This window comes from Eurytemora carolleeae, unplaced genomic scaffold (assembly GCF_000591075.1).
Source record: "Eurytemora carolleeae unplaced genomic scaffold, Eaff_2.0 scaffold1500, whole genome shotgun sequence".
In the NCBI taxonomy this organism is placed as follows: Eukaryota; Metazoa; Arthropoda; class Copepoda; order Calanoida; family Temoridae; genus Eurytemora; species Eurytemora carolleeae.
In genome coordinates, this window is record NW_019397394.1 from 7,871 (window position 1) to 28,040 (window position 20,170).

Sequence of the window (20,170 nt, forward strand, 5' to 3'; positions counted from 1 at the left end):
TTCAACATTTTGTTATATTTATTTATTATTTATATTTACGGTGGGAACAGGACGAACCATATCAAAATATTAACCAATCGGCATTAATTGTGTCTCTCTCCTCCAATGTTCCTGTAAAAAGAACCAATTTTTAAAACAGCTTTCATGGCGATTTTTTCACAGATTTTCAAGAATATAGTTCTTTATACACAAACATCGCAAAGAAATAAAAGTGCTGACACTTAAAAACGAATTTTATTTTGAATTTAATTGAGTTATAAGAAATCAACACAAGTCTGATCAAACTGTTCAAAATTAAACTGGAGCTGATTCAACCACTACAACAATATACATGATAATAATGCTATTTTAGAGAAGGATGGGAGGGATAGGGTTAGTGTACATATTTTTGTACTTTGTTTATAAACTACAAGTTACACCGGTCATATAATTTCATGATAAAATCTCTCTTTTTAATCTGATTAGATCAAGCGACTCACTGATCCCCAGATTATCAAGAGCTTCTTTAGTCTTTGTCAGATCTTCTATATTCTTAATACCAAGGCTTTCCAGTGCGTCTTTAGTTTTAGATAAGTCCTCATTGTTTTTAACTCCAAGATTATCCAAATCCATTTTTATTTTAATCAGGCTTTCTGCATCCGTGATTCCAAGAGTGTTTAACGCCTTGGTTATTTTGATAAGATCAAAAGCTTCCTTGATTTGTCTGAGATCTACAATCTTCTCCACCAAGGTTTCCATCTGTAAACCTGTACAAGGTTTGGAAACTTTTCCTTGGGAACCAGTGAGTCCATAGCTCCCAGGTGATCCCCAACCATGATAGTTTCTATAAGATCCATGAACATCATGATTTCCAGAAGATCCATAGCTGATCTGGGTTTCAGGAGTCTCAGGGCACTCCTGTTTGGCATAGCCTCCGCCTTGGTTTCCATTAGATGCATAGCCTCCGCCTTGGTGTCCATGATATGCATATCCTCCGCCTTGGTTTCCATGAGATGCGTCTCCTCCGCCTTGGTTTCCATTAGATGCATAGCCTCCGCCTTGGTGTCCATGATATGCATATCCTCCGCCTTGGTTTCCATGAGATGCATATCCTCCCCCTTGGTTTCCATGGGATGCATATCCTCCCCCTTGGTTTCCACAAGATGCGTATCCTCCACCTTGGTTTCCATAATATGCGTAGCCTCCGCCTTGATTTCCATAATATACATAGCCTCCATTTTGGTTTCCATGCGATGCATAGCCTCCGCCTTGGTTTCTATGAGATGCACAGGCTCCATTTTGGTTTCCTTGCAATGTATATCCTAGATCTTGGTTACCAAGAGATGCATAGCCTCCGCCTTGGTTTCCATAAGATGTGAAGCCTCCGCCCTGGTTTCCATAAGATGCATAGCCTCCGCCTTGGTTTCCAGAGTATGCATAGCCTCCGCCTTGATTACCATAGGATGCATAGCCTCCGCCTTGATTAGCATAGGATGCATAGCCTCCGCCTTGATTACCATAGGATGCATAGCCTCCGCCTTGATTACCATAGGATGCATAGCCTCCGCCTTGAATACCATAGGATGCATAGTCTCCGCCTTGATTACCATAGGATGCATAGCCTCCGCCTTGATTACCATAGGATGCATAGCCTCCGCCTTGATTACCATAGGATGTATAGCCTCCGACTTGGTTGCCAAGATATCCATAGCCATTTAAGGTATCAAATTTATCATTTCCCTGAAGAAAAAAAATTTTAAAATGTTTTCCAAATTCAATTTGAAGATAATTTCTGCTTTATTCACTCGATTATTCATTTATTCATAGATTCAGTTCTACAAGTAATTCCGAACCCCCCCCCCCCTCCATTTTGAAAATATGAAGATTTAAAATTTCAACTTACAAGAAAGAGTGTTTGCAACAATGAAACGAAATGCTCTTGTTCAACGGATTTTAATCTAAATTTTCTTTCTGTATAAGTATCTTCATCATACAGGGTGTCACCAAAAACGTCTGTTTGTTTATTGGTGTTATTCCGGAAAAAACGTCGAATCGGCTGAACCGATCAGGCCCAAATTTGTTATGGTAACTGAACCCCATGGAAGGTTTAAAAGAAAATTGCCAGAAAAGATTAATATTAATTAAGCTTTTGATAATCCACCCTTAAAACAGAGAAATCTTCCAACTTTCTTTTGATTTAATGATTTACGATGAAAAATCGGCACTATTTAAAAGCTACGGTGCGTCCTCTACTCAGTCTATGAGTAATTAAAAAATTCGGAAAGTTCGGAAAAAATTCTTTAAACTATGGTTAAACCACATACCAGAGTACTAACAGTTAACTTGAGGATTAGATAAAGGAAGAGGATGAACATGAAAATGATTGTGTTCTCCTCAAAGATGCAAATAACTGATTGAAGTCTAAACTAAGTTCCGTTTTATAATCTGTACTGCAACCGTACTGCTTGATGACAATTTTTTTGCAGTACGCATATTTTATTTAATATTAATATTAAATAAAGAAGTCTGATCTTCACTATGTTTGTTTACATTTCTTCCAGAGACTGCAGTACACTTAGTTTGTCCTGGTCAAGAAATATATAGACCAGGAACCGCCATATCTGTTGCGTAAAATCTGTGTACTGCAGTGGGAGGAGATCAAAACAAAGAATTCAGGGGCAACGCATCCTTTTTGAGGGGAAAGGGCCCAAGGGGTGGAATAAGAATATATTTCTATTGTATTTTCAATATTGACCAGAAAGCCAAAAATCATAAGTATTCGCTCTAACTTGATATATTTATAACTTGTTTTTTGTTGGACTGTAATATCACATCAGAGCTGTAGTCCTTTCCCTTCAACTTCCGTGGGAGCACGGGGTTTGTTTACATTCCTCCCACAGTGTACAGTACATAATATGCGTATATCTACGTTGGGTGTTCCTGTATATAGTTCCTTGATCCTGGTCTATTCCTAGGGCCGGGGCGGAAACGTAATGTATTTGTGTCTGTACCAAAAGAGTGTGTTTAATTAATAAGGAATTGAAGGCGTGTTCTGTAGGTATATACAGTACATAAGAATCTCGGCATTTGTACAGTCTAGGATAGTACATTTGTTTTTTGATAATTGTTTACTTAAAAATAAGTTTAGTATACATGTAGTATATTATTTATATATTTAAGCCAACACTATACGCCAAATTGTCATGCAATGAATATAATTTGATTAAAGTTTACAATAAACTATTCATTATTAAAGTTTAATTATAATTGACGACATTGTTCTGCAACTTTCTTGACTGTATTCATGTTGTGTGTCATGTACCAAAAGAGTGTGCGTGTGTGATAACGAACTCGTCTGCAAAGCATTGCGTCTGGCTCTATCATGCCAGATTAGCGTCATTGCCTTTCCCGTTATTCTTATTCCCTGTATATTCCTTGATTTAAAGACTCATGTTCCCGTAATGTCAAATAGTGAAAATATTGGATATTTGCGAGTATTAAAATGATGTTGAAGATTAATTTCGTTGCTTTCCACGCGCCGGTCTTGAACCAAAAAGCTGTGTCAATACATGCACACACTATGTAGTAACACAGTACGATATTCTAATTGACCATTTCCACCCCCACCCCCCTTCAAGTGGAAGGTATCATCGTTTTTCAATGCTTAAAAGTGTTTATTTCTGACAATTCCTATATGTTTTCGTGCAGTAGAAATGTGTAAATCACTTTCGTAGAGAACCCCGAGTTGAATATAAAGATGTTAGGTACTTTCCCAAAGGATTTTTCCCAAGTGGCAACTTCCCAAATGTGCAATTTTCTCAAGCGGCAACTTCCAAAGTTTGTCCTGGCTCAGCTACATTTTGCCTAGTCACAATTTGCCTAGTTCACTTTTGCCTAGGTAACATTTTGCCCAGGTAACTTTTTGCCTAGTTCAAGTTTGCCTAGTAACATTTTGCCTAGGTAACGCAAGAGCATGTTTTTTGCCTAGTCAATAATCTTTTATAAAAAAAACATTTTGTCAAGAATTAAACATTTTTTTAAAAGTTTAACCAGATAAATTTTAATGAATTAAAATTAATGAATTGAATTGTATTCTGCACAGCAATTTTAACATTCCTGTCACTCTACAAAAGATAAAATATGGTTATGCATCAGATATATATATATATATTTTTTAAATACATTTTACATAATCATGGAGTATACATAGGAATTAATACAGGTGATCTTTATTTATCATTATTTATCTTCTGCTGGTCATATGCAAGGGTTTGGATATAATCAGCTTTCGGCATGGTATGAAAAGCTTCTACAACAAATTTCACCTACTGTCTGGAGTCCTTTGAACTAGGCAAAATGTGACTAAGCAAAATGTGACTAGGCAAATTGTGACTAGGCAAAATGTAGCTGAGCCTTTGTCCTAGCCGCAGAGCTCGGCCTGTTCTACCCTTGGGAAGTTTCCACTTGGGAAACATCCTTTGAGAAAGTACCTAAAATCATAAACAGTTTTCAAAACTGTAAACATTAATATCCATTATCCAAATCATACTTGATATTGACAAATCTTGAAAGTACTCAAACAGTCTCTTTCAACGATAATCATTGATAGTATCGTAAAACGGCAAGTGATATACTGTGTAAGGCTGCTAGACAACTTTAAAAAATAAAAACAAAATGGAGTAAATCTTTGCAAACAGGTTTCTGAGAGTCTTATTTTTAATGATGTTTTGCAGGGTAAAGGCGAAGAATTTTGTTATTTATACTAATGTTAATAGTTTAAAATGAAACGTTGTAAAATAAATTTAAAGGAGGAGGGAAGGGGGTAGTTTGTGGTTTTATTTTCTAGAACTTCAATTCAATTGTTAAACAAAGAACAAAAAGTTGAACCCGGGACAAAACATTTCATTTATATTTAAAAACCTAAATCAGTTGAAATAAAAAATTAAAGCAAAACAAGCTGAGAGGGTAAATAACATAAATAAGTTAAGATTTATATCTAAAGAAACAAATAATAAGCTAAGAAACAATATTGAAATAAGACCGTTGGCAGTTTTGAAAATAAAATCATGAAGATCATTACTGAAAAATGATGCACAATATAGAATGGTGATCACTGATCAATGCAGAGAGAAGATCAATGCAGCAAGTTATTCAATGCAGAGAGAAGATCAATGCATAGAAAAAATCTATGCAGAAAGATGATCAATGCAGAAAGGAGATAAAGGAATTGAGTCTTTGCTTCATACTCAAATTTTCTAAACCTTATATCTTTGCAAAATAATGGTGCAAATCTTTGATATTTCACACTTGGATTATTAGAGTTCATAGTTTGAAATATCTATGGTCTGCGACATTGGATTGAAAAGATATAGTGATTGGAAAATCAGAGTTTGTGGCAAAGACTCAATTCCTTTAGAGAGAAGATCAAAGAAGATAGAAGATCAATGAAAATAGAAGATCAATGAAAATAGAAGATCAATTCAGAGAGAAGATCGATGCAGAGAGAAGATCAATGCAGAAAGTTGATCAATGCAGAGAGAAGATAATTTGAGAGAAGATCAATGCAGAGATAGGATCAATACAGAGAGAAGATCAATGCAGATTAAAGATTAATGTAGAAAGTTGATCAATGCAGAGAGAAGATAATTCATAGAGAAGATCAATGAAGAGAGAGGATCAATGCAGAAAGATTATCAATGGAGCGAGAAGATCAATCAGAGAGAGAAGATCATTGAAGAGAGAAGATCAATGAAGAGAAATGAATGAGAAACGAAAAAGAAATGAATAAGAAATGAATAAGAAATGAAAAAGAAATGAATAAGAAATGAATAAGAAATGAATAAGAAATGAATAAGAAATGAATAAGAAATGAATAAGAAATGAATAAGAAATGAATAAGAAATGAAAAAGAAATGAATAAGAAATGAATAAGAAATGAAAAAGAAATGAATTAGAAATGAATAAGAAATGAATAAGAAATGAATAAGAAATGAATAAGAAATGAATAAGAAATGGATAAGAAATGAATAAGAAATGAATAAGAAATGAATGAGAAACGAAAAAGAAATGAATAAGAAATGAAGAGAACTTTAAGTTGAAGTAGGATAGCTTCCGTCAACAAAGGCGCTTTTGTATAGAATTCAAACATTTTTATTGTAACTATTTGACCGTGTAGAGCGAGAAAGAGAGATTGTTGAAAGGCTTAATTCAAAATCACAATTTTACAGGGTTCAACAATCATCGCAAAATTTTGACGAAATTCAGAAAATAAACGTAAAAAAACAAGCTTATACAATACTTCACATTTTTGGCGAAATCCCCAACCCCTCTCTTTACCCCTGGGTTCATGAATGAATATAATATTTCCAGTTGGATGGAGCTCATACAAAGCCAGAAATAATACATTCACAATTGAAGGGGTTCGTCAATAGACAAGATATTATAACAGTCAACACTTTTTCTAAAATCCGAGATTAGTCTCTTGTTTAATGTTTATGTATTCCCCCGATTTACGCAAAAGTTCGTTAATTAGACCGACCCCCCACAACCACTCTATACACAGACATCTAAACAGTTTGTTTTTAATCTTTGTGACAGAAACAATTTCAAGGAATAATAATTGTCTTAAAACATTTTTTTAAAAGTGAATATTTGCAAATTATCTTTTTTCCATCTCATAATCTTAGTTCGTTTCCCTTATGTCCATTTGACAGCCCTAAATTTTTATTTTGAATAATCTTTTTTGTTTGTTTATCTTCTTGTGATTTTTTACAAATTTTTAAAAATTTTTTTATCGATTTTGATGGTTATTATATCGTTAGAACTGACGAGGGTCAACCCAGACCGAAATATATTTTCAATAAATGTGGAACTGTCCAATGTAATATGTTTCCTGTCTAAAAGAGTCCTCTGTTCCTAAAACGAGGTATTGCCTTGAAATCCAGCCCTGAGCCGGAAATTAAAGAGATGATTTAGAAACCAACCCGTTTGGGAATAAAGATATTAATCTTATGAACAAAGATGGCAGGAACATTACCGTTTAAGTATGATCGGATAAAAGAATATTTATAAACAAAAATGATTTATGATTTTATTTTTAGAATTTTTCATAAAACTTAGTTTCTAATTCCGGGGTTCAAATTTAATGAATTTGAGCTAGGTCACTGAACTGCCTACCACGGCAGCGGTTCAAATCCATAAATTATGTTTTTGTATTTTTAAAAACATTTTTATATATTTGGCGACAATAAGGTCAACATATTAATAGTTTGTTATATGTACAATATGTAATATCAAGTTTTCGTGTTAAATCTATTTATATTTCTGCCTGTTTCCAGTTGTACCTATATTCATAATAATACTAATCGTTTTTTAAATACTTAATTATTTAATTTGATCATTTTAACACTTGTCTCTACACGATACCTTTACCACACAGAGGTCAGCAGCAGATGGATAGATAGATGGATAGATGAATAGATAGATGGATAGATAAATATATAGATAGATAGATGGATAGATAGATAGATAGATAGATAGATAGATAGATAGATAGATAGATAGATAGATAGATAGATAGATAGATAGATAGATAGATAGATGGGTAGATGGATGGATAGATAGATAAATGGATAGATAGATGGATGGATAGATGGATATATAGATGGATAGATAGATGTGTATATTGATGGATATATAGATAAATATATAGATAGATAGATATATATATATATATATATATATAGATAATAGATAGATGGATGGATAGATAGATCAATATCTGTATCTGTATATTTATCTGTATCTGTATCACTATCTGTATCTGTATCTATAGCTATATGTGTATCTGTATTTGTGTCTGTATCTGTATCTGTATCTGTATCTGTATCTGTATCTGTATCTGTACCTGTATCTGTATCTGTATCTGTATCTGTATCTGTATCTATATCTGTATCTGTATCTGTATCTGTATCTGTATCTGTATCTGTATCTGTATCTGTATCTGTATCTATAATAAACATTGTTTACAGTTTTGTTAAACATATGAATCTCCTTTCCTTAGAGTATGTAAAATAAATAGAGTAAAATTGTTAAAGTAAATGTTAAGTTCGTAATTCAAATATTTTCCTATTTTGTAAGAACAAAAAATTTCAGTGATTTATATACATACTAGGCTACTAGCTGAAGTACCCGGAGTTTTCCGTGGAATAAAAAAAATAGAATTTCGAAGGTAAAACATTATTTTTAAACAAGATTTTTGAAGAAAAAAATCAAATTATTTTAGCCTTTGTTACCCTCAAGTTATTCATCCATGGGTTTCCTCAAAAAAATTCAACCAATTCCGTCACTGTAGATGTAAATAGCCCCAAAATCAAAATTGGGGTTATATGTCATTATTTCTGTGCGTCTTAGCGCCTTCCAAAATTCAAATAAAACAAATACAAATTCAATTCTCAATAAAAAAAAGTTTCTGATTTTTGATTTCATTTCATAAATATAATTCCCTGTGCGTTTTCATTCTAATCTTTCAACTTTCTTAAAAACTTTGATTTCATTTAACAAATATGAAATTATTTAGCTAAATCATGCGTTTCTGCGCTGCGCATACACGCATGAAAATCAAACTTGATAAAAAATTCAGGACTGCATGTTTTTTCAGTGCGCCTGTGCGTTTTCATTCCAATCTTTCAGCTTTCTTAAAAACTTTGATTTCATTTCATAAATATGATTTTATTTAGCAAAATCATGCTTTTTTTGCGGCGCGCAAAAAAGCATGAAAAACTTACTTGTTAAAAAAATCAGGAATGCATGTCTTTTCTGTGTGCTTGTGCGTTTTTATTACAATTTTTTTTTAACTGCAAAAAATTTTATTTTTATTTGTTAAAACCGTGGGCCTCTGCGCCGCGCATAAACGCATGAAAATGACACATGATAAATAAAAATCAGGACCACATATTTTTTCTGTGCGCTTATGTGTTTTCATGTGCAAAGATTCATCTCTCTCAATAAGTTTTATTCTATTTGGTTTTTGGCAAAGATTCATCTTTCTCAAAAGTTTTCTTTTTATTTGTTAAAACCGTGCGTCTAAATGAAATCAAAAATTTTAGAAAGTTGAAAGATTGGAATGAAAACGCACAGACTCAGGGAAAAGGCATGCAATCTTGATTTTTTAATCAAGTGTGATTTTCATGCGTGTATGCGCAGCGCAGAAAAGGCATGCAATCTTGATTTTTTTATCAAGTGTGATTTTCATACGTGTATGCGCAGCGCAGAAAAGGCATGATTTTGCTAAATTATTTCATATTTGTTAAATGAAATCAAAATTTTTAAGAAAGTTGAAAGATTGGAATGAAAACGCACATGAGCAGGAAAAGACATGCCAATATAAGGATTCATCTCTAATTGGATAATGAGCTAGATAGAAGGATAGATTATACCTTCATTTCTCATGGTTCAGAATAGACACCAAACACATGGCTAAACCCTGATTGGATCAAGAGCTAATTGACTCGGTATACTAGAGTAAAGCAATTTGCTTATGCTTATCACAGATAGCAAATATCATGCACAGGATTGGTTGGCCATGAATGCATGTTATTGTTTAATGTTTCAAATAATTATTAAATTAAATGAATAAAGGAAATATCTCTTTTTATACTCTAATTTTCTAATCTTGTTTTCTGCTAGACCAAGTAGTCAAATAATATTAACCATCATAGCAAAGATATGTGGAATAGAAAAATAGAGTTTGAGGTAAATAATCAGTTCTATCAAATCCAATGAACTGGCTAAAAATATTTTCCCTGTACTTCTATTCTTAACATAAGAGTAGGAACGTTTTCAAACGCCCTCAATCATCAACAGTTTTTGATAATTGTAGATATATTAACAATGATTTTATTATTTTATTATTTATTTAATGATTTATAATTTATTATTTTATAATTTTATTATTGTGATTGGTAATTTTGAGAACAGCTAATTTAGTTTGTTTTATCTGTGATTTAAACATCACCCCCCCTCCTCCCTGCACACTGCACTAACTCGATTTAAATCCAAATGCCGAATAAAACTGAAAAACAGTCAGTCTTTAGAAAGGAATACAAAACACAGAAAAAAAATGTCATGGAGTTTACAAATCAATTTATAATCTACATACAATTGTCAATTTATATAGATACTTATTTATCTATTTGTGTACAATTTTCTATATTTAGGTACTTATTTATTTATATGTGTATGAGACTGTCTTTATGTCTATCTATTTATTTATTTATCTGATGTCTGTCTAAATTGTCTATCTGTCTACTTATTCTTTTATCTATCTGTCTACAATTGTCCATCAACGAAGAGATCTCTTATCAATGTGCGAACACTGTAAGTTGTCCAGTCCCAGGCTGATCACGTGACCCAATGCGGTCTTCTGATTGGTTGACTAGAGATAAGACGGTTTCCCATTGGTCCTGCCGTCAGGTCAAAGCATACCTGTAGCCCTGTATACACGCCCATCCGTCATTCATGCATTCTTANTGGGGTCAAGTATAGAACATCTTTCCCGGAATCTACGTGGCTAGGAAAGGACAGCCTACCACGTACAGTACAACTAACTACAGTACAGTACATCCTGTATGCATTAACCTTTTTTCATTGTTATTTTGCTCTTTCATTCGAAATCTGTCAAAAAGAATGTCACGGACTTTTTATACTTTAATATTTAGAATACATATCTCGACAAAACCTTTTTATACTTTAATATTTAGAATACATATCTCGACAAAAAAGTATCTGATGGCAAATACAAATAATATACATTTAATGAGTAATAATGGGTTCTAAAGTTAAGGCTCGCTTGAATGGAAACCAGGACCTCTAGTTTACCGTGCTACGGGACAGAGCTCTAGCTTACCGTGTTACCGAACCAAGCGCAGCGGCCGCAGACAGGTTTAAGATAGTCGGGCGTAATTAATTCAATTGAAGAGACCTATTCATGAATTCTGATCATGTAACTCTTGGCACAGACTGATTTCAATACTACAAGATGTTTAACGCTAAATGTACGTTTTTCTCTGATTGGCTAATTGAATTAATCAAAAGGAACACAGTTTCCCACAAAACTGCGGATATGTTTAAAAATAATGTCACCCTAATCTGTCAATATATTTCATAATGCACATACCTAAGGAGTATTTCCCACCCCCCAAAAAAAATCATATCATACCTTTTTTCTAATTTTGTCCTCCGGTCAAAATATAAAGTCAATAAAAGTAGGCAATGTGAGGTATCAAATCATAGGTTTCTTGGTGTTCTGAATCTAGTATTGGTATCCTTTTTCAGTCCAGGTGTTCCAACTGTTGTCCTCCAAAAATTAATGACTTTTCGAAGGTCAAAATGTACTTTTAAGTTAGATTGAGGCCTCACATTTTATCACTAACACTACCGTACACTCCGGTGTCATGCATGGAGAGGACTCCTGCATCTGCATGGGACGGACTCCCCTGAAAGTTTTAACTATTTCAACACACTGTTAGATATGAAAAGCAAAGTTAAGACATCTTCTGATATTCATTTATGTATTTTGATTGGAAAACACATTAAAAATTATCTATGTCTCCAGTAAATATTAATTGTTTGATGATTTGAAAGGAAGACGACATTTGAGAGGAAATAACCTTTTTTGCCTTTACACCCTTTAAACACATTTAAGAACTAAAAGCGTATTTAATATATGTCAACTAATAATTTGTAATGTCTTAGCATAGCTTTTTATGTCTAACATTGTGTTGAAATGGTTAAAAGTCCGCCCCATGTAAAGAGTTGTCCCCATGCAATACACCGGTTTTACGGGAATTCAAACGTTTTTTGAGAGATATACAGAGAGAGTTCTCTGTCCTCGATGAACAGTGAAGGTTTGAAAAATATATATACAGCTAATAAATCGGGTTTACACAGTTCCTTAAAGGCTGCTGAACACAAGTTTGCAATCTTGCAGGTTTTCAAAGATAAGTTCTTTTTTCTGAAAATCTATTGATAAAAGATTGTCTTATTCCAACAAACATGTTTACTTCTCTCACTTATGCTGATAAAACGAGATTACAACGTGGTTACATTAATTCTTCCTTATATCCCGTCCACGTCTAAATAATGTCGATTTTAATGTTTTCAATGATAAATCCTCGAATTGAAAACGAATGCTAAGAAGAAACATATTTTTAATTTATGTTAAAAACCAGATGATTTGGGCATAAAATCAAAACTAGAGGAGCTACGAGGTAGCAAAGTCGTATCAGTAATGTTGCAAAATACGACCTTCTCTATGTCCTGTTCACACAGATTGGCTCTATTGACTGCTACCCAACTCATTTATATATATATACATATAAAGTTTCTATTCTAGTTTTCCCGGTCTTTTGAAAAATAAATGGGAAAAAATCTTATATTTCTTAAATTAATTGTTCTTTTTTGAAATTAGAAACAGTTGTTGAAAACACCGCATCTCTGTTATGATGATGATTCAGATACGGAACCAACCACGGAAGACACTGCTTACACCTAGCTCCGCGCTCCACAAAGTTCCAGAGATCCGGGCGGAACCAGACTTCCTTCAATTATCCTGTATACAGGATAAGTCCGCAATCTCTCCCTCCCACAGGAGAAGGTAACAATAGTTCGCTCCGCAATGTTCCAGAGATCCGGGCGGAACCAGACTTCCTCCATTATCCTGTATACAGGATAAGTCCGCAATCTCTCCCTCCCACAGGAGAAGGTAACAATAGTTCGCTCCGCAATGTTCCAGAGATCCGGGAATAGATAGATAGATAGATAGATAGATAGATAGATAGATAGATAGATAGATAGATAGATAGATAGATAGATAGATAGATAGATACCTCTGAAAGAGTTTGTTTTCATTTAAAAAGATTGAAAAAAAATCCCAAAAGCTAAAAAATCAAAAGTATTTTAACATTTTAAATCTTTATGACTTTTTTTAGATTGTTTAAAATGAAAATCTGCTCAAATTAAACATATATAAAATTGTCGGTCAAAAGCTATAGTTTCACACAATCTTTTAGCACAGATTTTTACAAAAAGGTTTTTTATATTTAATATACGACTTTGTAACGATCAAGTTTTTATACATCTTTTGTTTTATTAATGTGCAAATACAATTAAATTTAAATAGTTGACATAAAATGCAGTGTTCTCATTATAGTTTTTCTATTTCATCTTTATTTAGTATTATCTAAACTATTTCTATATATTTCTTGATATATGCTTGACATTAACGATCCGATGAAATTATTATTGTTTCAGAAAAATAGATATTTATTGAAATTTGAAATTGAACTTGAACATTGTTTTTATCTATCTATCAATGTAGCTAACCAATTTAACAGAATTTATATACATACATATATATATATATATATTTATTGAAGATGTACTATTGTACTAAGCTTCAGTTTTGATTTAAGTTTGCTCCAGTAAAAAAATAATAAAGGAATTGAGTTTTTGACACAAACTCAAATTTGCTTATTCTTATATCTTTGCAACCTGATGTTTGATATTTCAAATATGAATTATCTGATCTTATAGAATTCACAGTTTGAAATATCTGAGATCTATGACATTTAGATGCTCAGATATAAGAATTAGAAAAGCAGAGTTTGTGACTAAGACTCAACTCCTTTGGGGTTTCTTGGAATTTTTCTTCGTTGCTAAAATTATTTTTTTCTTGACAAAGCCAAAACAACGTTCTAGGCTAAAATTGTAAATATCCATTTTATCTTAAACTCACTTCCTACAACTTTCGGCAAAGACGCACTTAGGGCCAAAATGGCAATATAATGATTTGAAGATAGATAGATAGAAATTCGGACCGGTACAACGAAATCTTCATGTACTGGCCCGACTGATAGTACGTATCTTAAAAATTTTTCCAAACCAAATAATTTTAGTTACCGAACGTAAACAAACTCCTTGTGGACGAATGCCCCGGGATTCAGATTTTTTTTCTATAGCACGTCAAACTAAAGTAAAATGCACGTGAAATTGAAATCTTTATGTTTTTTATCATTACTTCTCTGATTGAAGAGCTATTCAGAAGAACAAACTGTTTTTAGTTTATAATATATTTTAACTGAATTAACTTGCTTTTCGTACACTTGGTAAAATCAGATCTAGGGGAGCAACGCCGTCACAAAGTCGTAATAGTAATGCCAATTGAATTAGACCTCTTGGTTTGTGTGCAGTGATAAATAAACCTTCATTTTCTAGCCAATTTTCACCAGTTCCGAATAATTTCTGATAAATCATCAGTTTATTACTTAGCCCTGGTTAGTTTGGCGTGGGCAAAAGAATTCAGAATAAACATAAAATGACTATTTTCTTTAAATAGTTTCTTCAGTAAAGGCATTCGTTAAAAAAGACAACTGAGAACTGACAACATCCGCGGCTAATAGAGAAATCATTCGTGGATTCCTACAGCAAGATAACTGATTATGTACACCGATAACCAGAAAACTCTGAAATATGAAGACCACTTATGGAATCAAATTATAACTTTAAAATGTTGAATGAGAATGAGACACAGCAATTGTACAATGTGATTTAAACAGACCAGTGATTTAATTCGTGTCTAGTAAAACTATTTGCTTTGTAACAACAATAAATACATTTAAGTATTGCAGTATCGTCGTCTTCCTCTTCCATTGTTTTCTAATTAACACTGTAGTTATTAAGTCATTGGTAATTCCGCAAAAACTGCCCAAATTACCCTGAACTGCCCAGAACTGGCCTGAACTGTCCTGAACTGTCCTGAACTGCCCTGAACTGGCCTGAACTGCCCTGAACTGGCCTGAACTGCCCTGAACTGCCCTTAACTGCCCTGTCTGGAACCAAATTATATTTATTTACAACATAAACAGGGAACATTCATTTTAAGCAAATAAATACAGTAATAATAATAATAATAATAATAATCACAATTTCTTTGGTCATCATGGAGACAGTGTGGTGAGGGGTTTACATCCCTTCATAAATTTTTTTCAAACATTAAAGCTATGAGATCCTTTTTTGCCTTTAATAGACTATTTAGAATATAAAAATGTACGGGGAAAAGGATGTAAAATTGTTTAATCAAGCAATGTACTATTAAACGAAAACAGGAAACTGAATGAATTTTAACCGTGGTTTAAAAACTGATATGTTCAATATTATAGTTGACAAAAAGTAGAGAATAAAAAATGCAATTGTGTGCCCAGGGTTGTTCGCGCCGGCAAACAAAAATAAAAATAAAAGATTTGTTTTAAAACTTTCACATAAACCAGATTAGTGAATAACATAAATTTTTAAAAATGGATTTTGAAAAAGAAATTGAACACTCGCCACAAATTCTAATTTTCTAATCCCTATATTTTTTAAACTTGATGACGTGACATTTTAAACTACAAATTCAAATAATTGTAGTTTAAAACATTAAAGATTTACATCATTCGGTTGCAAAGATATATAGGAATTAGAAAATTAGATTTTAAGGGAAGTAATCAATTCCTTTGTATCTTCTTCAATACTTTTTCACATTTAATCCAGTAATAGTCCCTTTATAACATGATTTGTATGTTTACTGTATAGGATGAAACTAACAATATTTAACACCTAGAGAGAAAACAGTTTGTTTTCACCACAAATTTGATAATTTTCCTAAACCTTGTTTTCAAACTAGAGTCGAAATATAATCACATGTGATTATTTTCAATAAATAATCTATAAAGAATTCAACAGAAGTATAGTTATTTAATTATCCATCATATGATAATCATTTCCCCTTTCTTCCTCCCACATTCGCTTCTCCTCATTATCCTCCCCCCATATACCTTTCTCCTCCCTCCCCTTCTCCTCCCCCCATATACCCCTCTCCTCCCTCCCCTTCTCCTCCCCCCAGAAGCTCTTCATCTCCTCCCTTCTTGTCTTCATGAGGGCCTTGTACTCCGAGATCTTTAGCTTCTTCCCGTCCACGATACAGGTTCTCTTAGGCCGGGGTCGGTACCTAGATAGATAGATAAATATAGATATTAAACAATTTAGGGGCGTAAACAGGAATTTATTCACGGGATTATTGTTTTTCTTTCTAGAAGGGGGGGGGGGGGCTTCAGCACCTGTTGGGGCCTGAAAACTTCCTGGAAACCATAGATTTTTTATATGCATAGATGATTGTAGATGGATAGATGGATACTATACGAAGAAATTAAAAGAGTTTTGTCTAACAAGGTATTTGTTTGCATCTCTTCTCTGAAACAGTTAAAACAAGTTTTTTTTAACTGTTAATGAAAAGGAAAATAAAATGGAAAGGAATTTAGATCTTTGAATAAGTTACTTTCAATAATTTTATTCCTCTGGGCTGTCTCCAAAACCCATCTTTCTGACATTTTCCCCCAATTATATTTTTTTCTTTCATAATTAACTTTTTTTCAATATAAAACTGTTCTCTTCCTTCCTGCAATCATCACAAACCAATTTATCTAATAAACCCCGTACCCCGTACCCTGTACCCAGTACCCGTACCCTGTAATACTTTATCCGATAAAAGGATTCTTTGGAAGGATCTGATTTAATTTACTCATTCACTCATTCATTCATTTATTTCTTCTTTCCTCCTTTCTTTCATCCTTTCATACATACTGTCCTTTTATTTATATTCATCCATTCGTCCTTTCCTCTTTTCCATCATTAATTAATTAATTCATTTGTACATTCATTCTTTCTTCCATTCTATCATTGATTGATTCCTTCTTTTTCCATTAATTCTTATAATTTTCCTTATCTATAATTTTTGATTTGTATAACGTTAAAACATTCTTTATGCCATAACTATTTCAGTTCTCTGGACATTGAAACATTTAATAGTTCTTGATAAAAGAAATAAGATAAAGAAAACAAAGACAATCTGTTAGATTCTAGAATAGGTTTTAAACATTAAAAACGGGTGAGTATAGTTTACATAACCTGCCCTCCCCTCAATACTCGTGTAATCTAGCTCAAGGATCTATACTCTAGGAACGCCAAAACTGTAAACTGCACTGTCTGGGATATTTAAAGATTATCCTTTGTATACGAAATACAAAATATTAAAAAAGACTAAATTTGTAAATTTTATGTTTTATATTAAAAGTTATAAAATTATTAAACAAATGGCCGTTAAATGACAGTCAAAAACCTTCCTTGGAAATGTAGCATGTCGTGCTGGGATAACTATAGACCTGCTTAGCCTATCCAGTGAGAGCTCATGAGCAGTCTGTGTATATCTAGTCTGTGTACCAAAGTTTTAAGAAACGCCAGTAATATTCTCAAACTTGTGTTGTGGCAGTAAATATCGAAAAAATCTGTATGAATGTATATTTCCTGGTTTAGCCTACCTATAGTCAGGATATTTCTCCATATGCAGTTTACTTAGTTCAGCCTGCTTCTCATAGTAGAACTGCTTTTCTGTTGTAGACATTCCTTTCCATCTCGATCCTGTAATATTTAGTTTACAGTACAGTTCACTCGTTTTGCAATGTTTATAATTTCACCAAGTAGTCAAACTAATTTCTCATGGAAGTGTTGAAATTCATTCTGTTCTAACATAGATTGACTATAATAATTGGCCATTCAGAAAGTAAGTAATTAGACAATTTAAGGTAGAAACATCCAGGGTCTTAAATAGAAATTTTGATTTCCGTTTCAAAAGTTACATTACGTGCCCGATTCTTAAAAACTTTTTACTTGAAATATCGTGGTAAGTCCCTTTAGCATCATAATTTTGTTTTTACCTAGTATTTTTGAAATATTGGAATTGTGCATGTCAGGACAGGTCTTCAATATCTTCTTACGTTCATCCTTTGCCCAGATCATGAACGCGTTCATTGGTCGCTTGATGTGGTTTCTGTCCGTCTCGCGTCGCTCGCGAACCACCTTCGTCCCGGATTTCGTCCCTTCATCGTCGTTTCGTCTTTCTTCCGGGCTAGAGGAGAGGGTCGGTGAAGGGTAGGAGGTGGTGAAGGGAGGAGAGGAGAAGGAAGGTGGTTGGGGAAGGAATCCTATTTGACTGTAGTAGTCAAGGTATGGGGAAGGATATAAATTTCTCATCATAGATTTTTGAAAGGAGGTCGGGAAGGGGAGGGGTAGAAGGTGTGGGGAAGGGGGAGGAAGGGTGGAAGATCTCTGAAATTCTTGAAATCTCTGGAAGGATGAGAAGGAGGAGAAGGAAGAGGAGGGTTCAGGTTTAGATTTTGAAAGGTTTAGAGGAGTATCTTCTAAACTCCGATTTAGCGGAGTATCATCTAAACTCTTGTCTAGGAGAAGAGGAGCTGACTCTTCTAGTTCTAGCGGAGATTCATCAGATAGGTTTAGCGGCTCAGGGGTTCCCTAAAATAAAAAATATATTTAATCAAAGATCGTTTCAAATGGCTGGTTGGACCGAATCTTCTTAAGCTCTGTCTACTAAAATACCATTTTGTTTTCAAAACCTTACTATTTTTAAATACAAATCTACGGATATTAGGATTGGTTTATAGTTTAAAGTGTTAAATAGTAAAACAAAAATTTAAAAAAAAAGATTTTTATAAGTTTTAAATAAAGATATTTCCGAAAAAAATGTAACAATGGATATCTTTTTTTAAATCCCTATTTTTTATTATCATTTTTTATTTCTAATTATTTTTACAAAAAATGCAGAAAATGCTAGAGAACCCGAAAAATTCACGAATATTGTTAAAAAGTAAAATGAATTTAGCTGACCTTTAGTTCCGAATATGCTGCAGGACTACTTTGACCAGATCTATCCTCATCCCGGGACGATTCGTCCATGTGCCGAAAATCGTCTTTTTTAAATTCACTAGCTGATCGGCCGTCGAATCTCACAGGTTGGTCGAAAAGGGCGGAATGATCCCGTTTCAAGGGAAAGAAAGGAGAGGTTGGGTCAGTTTTAGAGATATACTCCGGGTTGAAATTTAGACCAGTTAATCCCGGGTTGATATTGAACCCTGGTGTAAAGGGGGGCTGAAGTGCAGATGCCCCCTTCATTTTATGCTGGTTTATGATGAAATTATAAATACTGTAAATCATCCCACGCATCCTCTCATTCTCATCCAACCCGCTGAAATAGTATAAATTATTAAACAATGTTTATTATATACATTTTTGTAAAGGATTTGAGTCTTTGCCTCAAACTTTTAGTTTGTGGCAAAGACTCAATTCCTTTCTTTACTTCTGTAATTGGATTAAGTAGCTGAACAATAAATTCTAAATTTGCAAAAAAAAATTTTAAAAAATACCTCTCAGAACTTTTTCCTTCATGATCAGCAATTTCTTCTTCTTTTTTCATCATTTCCATTCTTTTTACAACAATTTTCTCCTCCAAGTTCTCAAATACACCATTTAACGAGCCTGGGTTTAAACTCGGCAAATAATCGCGATTTGGTTCGAGCTCTTGAGCGTCAGGCACTGAGTACAAGAAATCATCGCTCGCGATTTTGATCGGATGCGATTTTCGTTTTGACGCCATTGCGCTTTTTCCTGAACAAGAAATTTATAAGATTCAAATTCGTTTAAAATTAGAATAGAAAATGTACTTATTTCTGAATACACTTATTTATTAAAAATGTTGGCATATATAAATTAAAATGAAAAAAACTTTGATCTGAAAAAATTGATTATTAGATTTAATTTGTTTTTAGCTAAATTTTCTAAATACCTTTCTCTGCAAAGATATGTATTTGAACGAAACTAGTGTCACTAGTTTTAAACTCGCATTTACTACACTTCCTTCCTCTTCTCTTGATGAAACACAACTGTTCTATTCTATTCTTGCTTTGCTTCGGTTGGGGGCTCCCATTCTCTCTCTATCTATCTATCATTCTCTCTCTCTCTCTCTCTGTTCATCGGAGACAATTCCGTCTCTCTCTCTCTCCGGCAGATAATAAACACGCCTACAATACCGCCCGTTCAGAGTCCTTTTCAGACCCAACCCGCATGTTCTGGCACACTGCCCTGACGGCCTGGCCCGCCTGCAGCTTCGGTGCATGACGCGTACCGACGGTTGCGGCCTCAAGGCTATTGTCCGCTGAATAATGGGAGGAAGCGGCCTCTGAGCTCTAGCCTCTATTTTTCTAGCTTTTTCACGGAAATACTACTTATTTTACTCTTCTTATTATTT

At 33.5% G+C, this 20,170-nt stretch overlaps 2 protein-coding genes across 4 annotated transcripts; both read right to left on the reverse strand.

Moving 5' to 3' along the window:
• Positions 1-2,407, reverse strand: LOC111714062 (glycine-rich cell wall structural protein 1.8). Of its 3 annotated transcripts, none has more exons than XM_023489075.1 (3): positions 2,304-2,407; positions 1,008-1,719; positions 1-917 (listed from the first exon to the last, which is right to left on the reverse strand). In XM_023489075.1, exons 1-3 carry the CDS (start codon positions 2,352-2,354, stop codon positions 433-435), a joined length of 1,248 nt encoding a protein of 415 aa, XP_023344843.1. In that variant the 5' UTR covers positions 2,355-2,407; the 3' UTR covers positions 1-432. The 3 variants fall into 3 exon arrangements, with proteins under 3 accessions (XP_023344843.1, XP_023344842.1, XP_023344841.1); XM_023489074.1 differs by having other exon boundaries at positions 948-1,719; XM_023489073.1 differs by having other exon boundaries at positions 1-1,719.
• A 13,364-nt stretch (positions 2,408-15,771) lies between these two features.
• Positions 15,772-19,802, reverse strand: LOC111714063 (uncharacterized). The gene is made up of 6 exons (XM_023489077.1): positions 19,709-19,802; positions 19,290-19,530; positions 18,754-19,111; positions 17,787-18,381; positions 17,391-17,490; positions 15,772-16,024 (listed from the first exon to the last, which is right to left on the reverse strand). Exons 2-6 carry the CDS (start codon positions 19,517-19,519, stop codon positions 15,772-15,774), a joined length of 1,536 nt encoding a protein of 511 aa, XP_023344845.1. The 5' UTR covers positions 19,520-19,530; positions 19,709-19,802.
• Between the last annotated feature and the right edge of the window lie 368 nt (positions 19,803-20,170).

What these genes read in the sequence shown, in the direction of transcription:
- LOC111714062 (XM_023489073.1), bottom strand. Translation starts at nt 2,354, where the DNA reads ATGTTCATCCTCTTCCTTTATCTAATCCTCAAGTTAACTGTTAGTACT. An exon ending in AGTTAACTGTTAGTACTCTG is followed by an intron (nt 1,720 to 2,303) that starts GTATGTGGTTTA and finishes TTTTTTCTTCAG; the next exon opens with GGAAATGATAAATTTGATAC.
- LOC111714063 (XM_023489077.1), bottom strand. Translation starts at nt 19,519, where the DNA reads ATGGCGTCAAAACGAAAATCGCATCCGATCAAAATCGCGAGCGATGAT. An exon ending in GAAGGAAAAAGTTCTGAGAG is followed by an intron (nt 19,112 to 19,289) that starts GTATTTTTTAAA and finishes ATACTATTTCAG; the next exon opens with CGGGTTGGATGAGAATGAGA. An exon ending in GAGAAATATCCTGACTATAG is followed by an intron (nt 16,025 to 17,390) that starts GTAGGCTAAACC and finishes CTATCTATCTAG; the next exon opens with GTACCGACCCCGGCCTAAGA.